At 39.8% G+C, this 10,262-nt stretch overlaps 1 protein-coding gene across 1 annotated transcript; it reads right to left on the bottom strand.

Moving 5' to 3' along the window:
• On the bottom strand, positions 1-9,918 carry CST3 (cystatin C). Its single transcript, XM_001382056.5, has 3 exons — positions 9,544-9,918; positions 2,697-2,810; positions 1-266 (listed from the first exon to the last, which is right to left on the bottom strand). Exons 1-3 carry the CDS (start codon positions 9,769-9,771, stop codon positions 183-185), a joined length of 426 nt encoding a protein of 141 aa, XP_001382093.3. The 5' UTR covers positions 9,772-9,918; the 3' UTR covers positions 1-182.
• Positions 9,919-10,262: the final 344 nt, after the last annotated feature.

The raw sequence follows: 10,262 nt of genomic DNA, 5'->3' as shown, positions 1-10,262 counted from the left end.
TACTATGATAAGCCTTTATTTTCTCCTCCTGCCTGCTTAGGGAGGAGACTACATCATTACCTTGCACAGCACTAACATTTGGGTAATAATGAGTGAAATGGGTTGTGTTATTGCTCTTTTTTTTTTCAAAAAGAGAAAACAGCTGCAGCTCAGATTGGTCGCAGACATGTGGAAGAATATCCCTAGATAATCTTGCACTCATTCTTTATGAGGCTGATTTTGCCCAACCAAGGAACGAAGTACACCACAAAATTGCAGATGGAGTGCTGAGGGGGAAAAAAGAGAGAGAAAGGCCATCAATGAGCACGAAGAAAAATTTTAAAACATTTTAAGAATGGACCCAAAATTACATTTTCCAATAGATATTCAAGTTGAGCATTTTGGAACATAGAAGATGATCCAAATTCATTATTGCCTCAGTTTCAGAGTGTGTTCCCAGACTGACTTTTACATATATCTACTCTTCTGAGTCTCAGGGTTACTCTATGAGCTAATTGCTACAGGAATTATCTCCATTTTACAGATAAGGAGACTGACAATGATTCTGGATTAGTCATTTCTGGAAAACCTTTCTAACAACCTATCCACTTCAATCAATCCCTCTTATGGAATTTCCTTTTTCTTAATCAAAAGAAAGAAAATAGGCATATATATATATATATACACACACACACATAAAGGAATTAAAGAATTAAAGGAATTAGGTCAGTGGTACACAAAGATAGTGACTAGATATTTTGTCTCTGAAGGAGTTCTTGCCTCTAGCAAGGTCAGTGATAAAGAGGATGGGAATTGGTGTGTTTTGGTGTTTTCACTTGGTGCCACCTCCTACCTAGCCCCTCTCTTTCCAAAACAGAATGTCTTGAGTACATACAGAACAAGACATCATTACACAGAATGTAGTATCATGCTGGATGCAGGAATATGTCTCTAGCTTGTTTTTCCAGAAGTCCCTGGGCTAGAGGATTTTGGACATCCTTTTGGGGAGGACTGAACAGGAGGAAAAAATTGTTCTGATCCTGCTTAAACAAGGAAATGTCTGTCTGAAGCCAGAGCTAAACTAGAGTTCAGGGGAGAGAATGAGCTTGGAGTTGGGAAGACCAGAGTTCAAATCCTACTTCCAAAGCTTATGAGTCTGGTTTCTAATCTCTCAGAACTTTAGTTTACACATTTGTAATATGGGGATAATTATATCTTCTGAGGTAGTTGTTAAAGGAGTTAATGGCATAAAATGCTTTGTAATCTTATACTGCTATCTAAATGCAAGATTTTGTTGTTAATTTCCTCTGAAAAAATGAGTGGGGAAGAGTGAAGATGTGAAGACAAATAAGTAAGCTTCTTCCCAGAGCCCTGATGAAGCAGAAGGAAACTAAGGACCCCAGGGAAAACCAAAGGCAGAGGAGAGATCACCCCACCTCCTGACTCTGATCATTTTCTCTGGACATTCTCCACAGCTGGAGCTCTCTCCCTCATCCTCACCACCTTCTCAATGAAAATCCCACCTTCTGAAAGAAGCTTTTCCTGATCCTCCTTAATCTTAGTGTCTTCCTTCATTGATAGTCTCCAACTGATTCTTTCTCTATCTTGTATGTACACAGTTGTTTGGATGTTGTGTCTTCCATTAGACTTGGGTTCCTTCAGTGAAGGGACTTAAAAAAATTTTTTTTTTAAATCTCCAGGGCTTAGCACAGTGCCTGGCACTTCAACCTGACCAGCTGCTGGAGCTGCTTCACTAACTCCACCAGTTTCAATTTCTGTAAATTAGATGGTGTCTTTTGGGATCTCAGGTGGTAAATTATGGCTCAGGTTGTGAGATGATGAGAACCATCCTAAAGTAACTGCTCCCTTTTTGTCCTGTAGAGGCAGGAAGTTAAGGTTGAGATGGTCAGCTATAGAATTAAGTAACATGAATACTGAATTATTTAGGTTTAACTTTATTTCTTTAAAGACTGACTTGTAATTCTCAGCTATCTTATGCAGTTGGTAGTTGTTTCAAATATAATTTCTCTACCTTTTCCTCTTTGATTTTTGTTAGTCATTGAGAGAAAAAGGTTGATCACTTCTGTAGATTTCTTTTGTGTCCAGCTATGTTACTGAAGTTGCTACTTAATCCAGAGTAGTTTTTCACTAATTCTCTAGGATCTTCTAAGTAAACCATCCTAGCATCTATAAAGGGAAAGTTTTGTGGATATTGATTATCCTAATTTCTCTTGTCTTTCTGCCATTACTAGTATTTCTGGGATCCTTAAGTTTCCATCAAATATCAGCTCTGGCACCAGTTCCTACATTTTTGTGTGGTTTTAGGTATGTTAATTAAATTTTCTATGCCAGTTTCCTCATTAAGTGGGCTGGATTAAATTACCTATAAAGTCTCTTTCAGCTCTAAATCTGTAATTCCATAAAAAATCTCTCCAGCAATACAGATCAGTAACTTGCCTGCAAGTTGGCTGGATGGTTATCCAGGGAAATGAGAGGACAACTGACTTACCCTTGGTTACACTACCAGAATGTATCACAGGCAAGGCTTGAATATGGATCCTCCTGATACATCTCATCCTTAATCTGTCCTGCTTTTGTGCAATGCCATTTTAACATACTCTGAGCCTCTGATAGCATAATCCAAAGAGTCCCCTAACCCCCCCTCTGATTCACTGTCAAAATGAAGGGCCTGCCTTTTGGATCTTTTAGTCACATACCTTTTTCAGAGTTGGATCCTCATGAAGGGGGCAGCTTGAAAAGTCAGTCACAGATTTGGTGCAGGTGGTTCGGCTAATCTCGACCTCCAAAATGTATTTTATGCCAGCCACCAGCTATTAGTAAGAAAATCAAATAAAGAGTTTAAATAAAGTCTGTCATTCTTATGAATGAAGGCAAACTTTATAGTCACACTAAAGTTGGTTCAAGCAGTAATTCCTGGGATGACTATGACATCTATTTAACACCTTCTAATTATGTATAAGGCAATGGAACAGGTGTTGGGGATACAAAGAACTACAAAAACAGTCCTTGCTGTATAATTGAAAATCTGTTACCCTAAAAAAGAACTACATTTCCTGGGACCCCAATGTCTCCAATTAAACTTAAATTTTCTTGGGGGTAAGAATTATATTTTATGCCTCTACAGAATCTATGACATAGTAGGGCTTAAAATATGTGTTGATGACTCACTGAGTAGTACCCTATCAAGGAGAGCTTTTATGGGGCTGAATGAGTATAAAAGAGATTTGTGAATGAAAAGGAAGTGGGCAAATTGTCTAGTAAGGGGAAAGGATAACAGATGGACAGCTACAGTTTCATTGGTATTCAGGGAGTGTCAAGGTGCCTTGATAAAAGTCCTTTAATACATTAAGTGGCCAATGAAAGATATACAAAAAGACCTGGACAGGATGAGCAGCACACACAGGGAAGGTCTTGGAGGGAGTACTACATCATTGAGCTCACAGATCCATTGGGGGACTCATGGAGAAAAAGTGTCATGGTGGCCCAGGGTCTGCCCTGGTAAGGGCTCTGGACTACTCTAAACTCTTCTATAACTTGCTTCCCAGAAAAAGAGTTCCAACTCTATGCAATGGAGATCATTCTAATTTATTTATACAATGTACCAAGCATGAGGTTATTCTCCCTTCTTGTTATTAAACCAAAGTTAGAAGGAACAATAGACCATCTCAACCAATGTCTTTATTTGACAAGAATTTAAACTATTTGTCCAAGTTCATGCATCAATTTGCTTTTTAAATTTTTTTGATTTTAAAGAAAAGCCTAAGAAGAGGGTGGGAAGGACACTGAAAACACCATTAACGAGATAAGTGCTCATTTTTATTTAGAACTTTTTCATATTCAATCATGTCCAAGTTGTAATGACCCCATTGAGGTTTTCCTGGCAAAGATAATGGAGTAGTTTACTATTTTCTTCTTCAGCTCATTTTAGAGATGAGGAAAGTGAGACAACAGGGTTAAACAGTGACTTGCCCAGGGTCACACCACTAGTAAGTGTCTGAAGTAAAATTTGAACTCAGGAATAAGAGTCTTCTTGACTTCAGGTCTGGCACTCTATGTACTTGTACCTAGCTACCCTTATTTTTAGTACTTAATAAACCTTAAAAACAATCCTATTTTAAAGGTGGATGAGACAAATATTATGAACCTAGATGATTTCAAAGATTTATTCCTTTTAGCTTTAAATGTTATGATTCCCATTTTTTAGATAAGACAAGACAGATGGCTTAGCCAAAGTCAGCATCTGAGTCAAAAGTGAACACAGGTCTTCTGATAAAGTCTGGGAGTTATTGAAGAAAGGGTTATTTCTTTACATTTTGCAGTGTTTTAGGTGACAAGGAAGCTAGGATGACACAGAGGCTGATTTATGGCTAAATTTGTTATCATCCATGAAGTAGATAACTGGACTTTAAATAACTGAGGCTTGACTTAGAAATAAACACACAGACAAGTAATACAAGGTCAAGGATAGCATCTCTTTTTTTCTTCCAGAGCTTATCCCCATCTCTGAGAGTAAGGAAATTTGACTCCTTATAGGCAAACAAGAGGTTTTAAAAAACAAATGCAATCTGACATCTTGGCTTTATGCAAGGGACATTGCATAGTCCTTCCTACTTTGATGAGGCAATCAGAATAACATTTCCTGCAGGGGAGGAATGTGGGGATGTGTAATCAGCATTGGACTTTGTAATTGTGGCTCCAGTGAACCTGGCAGGTTTCTGCACAGCTCACCTCCTTCATCTTTAAAATGAGGAAGCTAGACTAGACAACCTCTCTCTAAATTTATGATTCTGACCCTATTCTCTTTAGGTCTCATTTCCTCATCTACAAAATGTCTCTTCAGAAGAGATGCTTTTGAAGGTTGCTCTCTGATCTAAATCTTAACTCAATCACTATACAAATTCTGACAACATAAAAAAGTTACAAAGTTCTTTCCACAGCGAGGACCTACATAGCTGCACCTCTGCCAACAAAAATGAATTACCCAAGAGTGGGAAATTTCTCAATTTTAGCTAAATCAACTCCAAGTTCTCCAATCTATTCTAAACCTTCATAGTTCCTGGAGGGTTTTGATTTAGAGGGTCATAGAGATAGGAGAAACTATCCTCTAGCTCACCTTGCACATTATACAAGGAAACTGAGACCCACAAAGTTAGTGACTTATCCAGGGTCACAATGCTAGTAAACATCCAAATTGGGATCTTAACTCCAGAATCTCCTGACTCCAAGTACTAATAGGCTTTCCACTACAAAGAAAACTGTTTTAAATTCCCAGAATAACACTTAAAAACTATGTGACCTGAGACAAATTACATAATCCCTAAGAGTCTGTTTTTTAATCTTTAAAACTCGGTTAATATATCCACTTTCTAATTTATAAGATGGTTGTGAGTAAAGTGCTTTGTAATAGCCTACTGATTTGGTTTCCTTCCTTTAAGGCTCTCTCCATGCCACTCTCACTCTGTTCAGCTGTCAAACTGATCTTTCTTAAGCACATATCAAACCAGGCCAGCAACTACTGAAGTTCAAGGACTCCCTATCACTCATCCTGAATTCAGAAACAAAAAGAAAGCTGCTGGCTTTTAAGATTCTTTGGAACCTGGTCTCTTCTTTACTTTCCCTTCTTCTACTGTGGGGCTCCCCAAATGCTTCCTTAATACACTTTGATCCAATGACCCTTGCACAAAACATGCCATCTGCTAATTCTGGGCATTTCCCAAGCCTGAGTGAGGCTCTTTCATCATCTCTTCCTCTGTATTCTCTGACTTCCTTCGAGTCTTGGCAAAAGTGCCACCTTCTTTAGGTAGACATTCATAGTAATCCTTAATCTTAGTGCCTACCTGGATGACTAGACTATCTTCCATTGATCTTACATATAATTGCTTATTCATTATTATTAATATGTGTTAATAATAATATAATTATTCATACTAGTTTGCCTACTGTCTCCATCATTAGACTGTAAGTTCCTTGGGAAGACTTAAAAAAAACTTCCTTACCTCTTGTCTTAGAATTGATACTAGGTATTGGTTCCAAAGCAGAGGAGCAGTAAGGACAAGGCAATGGAGGTTAAGTGCTCAGGTCACAAAACTAGTAAATATCTCGAGTCCAAATTTGAACCCAGGACCTCCCCATCTATAGGCCTGGGTCTTTTTCCATCTGTCCCTTTCCATTAAAAAAAAAAAAACCTCTTGCTGTTTTAGAAGAGGGACTTTTTAAATGTTTTCTCTAGGACTAGAGAGCCTTGCACACAGACATTTGCAACATGTGCTTGTTGTCCAACTTTTAACCAAAGGAAACGAGGTGAGCTATCAAAGAGGCAAATTTAGGGTTAAGATCATAGATTTAGAACTGGAAGGGATCTAGTTCAAGCTACTTATTTTTTCACTAATAAGGAAAAAACAAGGCCAAAGGATTAATTAAGTGATTGCTCACTTAACATACAGGTCAGAGAAGTGGCAAATTCATGGGACAGAAATGGAAGGGATTGTAGGAGGATACCAAATCTAGTTCACTTTGGTTTTCCCTCACAGGGAGTCTCCAAAAGCAAAGAATACAAACACCACCAGGAGACTAGCCCTTGGGAGACAGTCTAAAGAGCAAATTACTGGGCTCTGGAATTCTTCCCCCCAACCCTTTCTTACAAAAGGTCATTCTATTCAGCAGCTCTAAAGAACAGGTTGAACTTTGGGCAGGATTGGAATTGCCTAATCAATGTCTTTTAGGGTCAAGCCAGTATGGTTGGAGTTTTTTAGCATGGTATTTTTAGCTGGTAAAATCCTTAATCTCTGTTACTTCACTGTTACTGCCTACTGGCTTTTCTGTCTTGGAACCAAAACACAGTACTGATTCTAAGAAATAAAATATGGCTTTAAAAAAAGGCACATTTCGAAAATATTTTCAAGATGTTGCTTAAAAGACAATCATAATAAACCTTACCACTATGCTTGGTGCAAGTGATATATGCCTGATCCCAAGACATTTCTTCCTTTTCATATGGGTATAGGAAATTATGCCATTTTTGTGGATATTTCTAAGGAATAATAGTTTGGGTAACCTTTGCTATGACCTTCAAAAACCTAGATAAACTGACGAGTTCTGAATCATATAGGTTACTCAAAAGAATGTCTTTCTGCTCAAAATAAATTTCCCTCTTACACAAACATGTATGCAAAATTCCAACCATGCTGGCTTGACCCTAAAAGAAAAAGATTAGGCAATCCCAACCGGACCAAAGTCCAACCAGTTCTTCAGTGACCTTTGGGAAGAAAAGGAGGAAAAAAAACACCTTTTTTTACTGTGTCTTTCTAAAGTCCAATCAACCTAGAATTGCAAGCCCTACCAATCCCATATCCTGAAAGAAGCCAGAGAAATGGGCCCCAATAGACTAAAAATGCCTGACAAATGGGTCTTTCAATAGAGGCTATCATTTGCCAGAGGTGAATTTTGGTCATTGGGCAATGAAGCATTTTTCTGACCTAGTACATGCTTGGATATAATAGGGAAGAGAATCAACCAGGGATAATAGAGGTTTAGATAGTGGAAGAACCTTAAAAGTTAATCTATTCCACTTTTAGAGATGAAAAAATTGAGGTCCCCAAATTACCTGATTTTCCTATTAATGTCCTTTACTGGCTGAAAAAGCCCAAAAGCCCAAAGATAGAAACTATTGATTCACAATTGTTAGGTCGCAGGAAAAAAAATTTTTTTTAGAAACCTTAGGTGCCAAAGAACAACCTGTTTACTCTTCCCTGGATTAAAAAAAACAAAGATTAAAAAGTCAAGATAAGATACTGGTTAACACCCCAGTGGGTTGCAGACCAAGAATTATTCTGCTACATTACTGGACTTGCATAATATCCAAAAGAAGAACAGGATGTTGGTTAGTCCTAAGAAGGGCCACATCAATTTAATTTTCCTTTATTCTGATTCTTCCCAAAACTAACAGTGGAAAGTTACTTAGTCTGTTAGTCACAACTTGGCTCCCATTACAGCTTGGGGGATAGAGAAGACAGCATCACAGTTCAAGAATAAATACTGCCAGTAGATCCCTTGGGGTTTAGGGGAAACCACCCCTCACTATAGAACTGCAAAGGAGAAAGCCCTGGGTGTGTTCAGCTTCCTGAGCTAGGCAAATAGAAACTGCCTCCCTTCCCCCTACACTTTTCATTCCAAATGACAGTGCAGAATCTCCAAGAAGGGGAGAAGGAAAGCATTTATTTGGTATCTGTCCAACACTGGGCAATGGGCAATCTCAAATGAGCCCATTCCATCATCTAAATCAGGGCTCTTTAATCATTTTTCTGTGTTTTAAGGATCCCTCTGGCAACGGTGGAAACCTGTAGACCACATCTCTGAATAATGTTCTTAAAAATGCATAAATTAAAATGCATAGTGTTGCTGAGGAGGTCGATTAAAATAAAAGTTTCTATTTTAATAGTTTAAAACTGCACTAAGATTTTGGGGGCATCCTGAATATATTATATATGATATACAATGTACCAGACACTGGGATCAACAAGGTGGACCGGGTTGGTACTAACATAGAAAAGCATATTCCCCTCTCTCATTATTAAAAAAAAAGAATTATTTTCCTTTTCTTTAGTGAACAGAAAGTGACACCTAAAGTTACATGCACATAGAGTCAAGAAGCATTAACTAAGTGGTCAATCAGGATACAAATACAGGCAAAGATACAATCCCTGACTTTAAGAATGTATCTATGTATATGTCTAGAAATAGACAGATAGAAATGCACATATGTATATGTGTGCACAGTAGGTCTCCGCATATATAACTCCACACAAATACATACATACATATATATATATATATATATATATACACATATATATGCACAGAAGAACTGCTAGTTGCTCAGAAGAAGCATGAGCTGAACATATTTGGAGCCATCTCTAGCCCAAATGTTCAGGTGGGCTTATTGTGCCCGAATCCCAGTAAAGCCTTCAGAGTGCCCATTGGTTTGATCAACTAGTTAGATACATTGTACACAGACTCCGACAGTGACGTCATTTTGATCTCTTCGAGTACAAAGGACTACCAATCAACACTCTCGTACACACAAACATAGACACATATATAAAGCAATACGCTATACACAGCACATATACGTAATACACACTATACACACAATACACATATACATTCGCACACAGATATATATATAAGATTCACAATCCCCAAGTCTCGAACCCGAAAGATCTCCTACCGAGCCCGGAGGCTCAGATTCTACCAGGGATCACAGGGGGAAAGCCCAAGGAACTATCTATCCAGGGGCTGGGAGGACACACAAGGGGGCGCAGCGTCCCACTACCGGCCAGTGTGGCTTGGAGAACAGTACCAGCGGCCCCACTCCGAGGCTAGATGCAGGCAGCTGGAGCGGAGCCCAGAGACAGAGCCGGAGCAGAGGGGCGGAGGGAGTGGCTCAGGAGGATCCAGGCCGGACCTCGGGATGACTCTTGGCCCTCCCTTTCCCTTAGGGGACCCTGGGGCAGGGGAGAGGCGTAGATAGGCGCCTGTACGGACCTGTTTCTGAGCTCGTACCACCCGCACAATTCGGTGGCCGAACTTGTCGTTGCTAGCCTTGTTATACTCGCTTATGGCGAAGTTGACCGCGCGCTGCACGCCCTCCTCGTTCTCGTTGGCCTCGGTAATGCCGCCGACAAGGCGAGGCTTGCGCTCGGCGTGGACAGCGCAGACCAGCGCGATCAGCAGCAGCGGCAGCAGCACTAGGGAAAGCCGGGAGCCGGCCATGGTGGCAGTCCGGAGTGCGCGGGCGTCAAGGGGACCTAAATTTGATAAGCAAAGGCAGATGCTAGAAGCACTTCCTCTGCCTTCCAGCCCCGCGCGATTTAAATACCTTGTCTTTGGGCTCCTCCTTCAGGCTCCTCCTTCTGCGCGGCTCCGCCTCTGGTCTGCTCCTAGGCTCCTTGCCAAGCCAAAAGGAATTGGGATTGGTGGAGTGGGCGGAGTGGAAGGAAGAAGCTGTGGTGAAGATGGACCGTCACCACTTTTCTACCTCAATTTGGTTCTTTGTTGGGGGGAAAAAAGCCAAATGTCTATATAGAGAAAACAGCTTGGGAATTTTGGGGTGATTTCCAGGCTGAGAGCAGAAGCCTAACGAAAAATCCACTTCCCTTTCAGAACTTCCTTAAAAAATTGTTTTAGTGCTTATTTGGCTACCATTTATTATTGTTATGTAATAAATAATTATTGTTGTTTGCGCACATTTTGGGGGATAGATT

Source organism: Monodelphis domestica, chromosome 1 (genome assembly GCF_027887165.1).
Source record: "Monodelphis domestica isolate mMonDom1 chromosome 1, mMonDom1.pri, whole genome shotgun sequence".
Classification (NCBI taxonomy): Eukaryota; Metazoa; Chordata; class Mammalia; order Didelphimorphia; family Didelphidae; genus Monodelphis; species Monodelphis domestica.
The sequence above is the reverse complement of the archived record's forward strand: the minus strand, read 5'-3'. Positions and strand labels throughout refer to the sequence as shown.

Bases quoted from the DNA above. Each gene is read 5' to 3' on its own strand.
- CST3 (XM_001382056.5), bottom strand. From the start codon at position 9,771: ATGGCCGGCTCCCGGCTTTCCCTAGTGCTGCTGCCGCTGCTGCTGATC. The intron at 2,811-9,543 runs GTCCGTACAGGC...TCTTACTAATAG, and splicing joins TGGTACGAGCTCAGAAACAG to CTGGTGGCTGGCATAAAATA. The intron at 267-2,696 runs GTATGTGACTAA...TTTCCCCCTCAG, and splicing joins AGGATCCAACTCTGAAAAAG to CACTCCATCTGCAATTTTGT.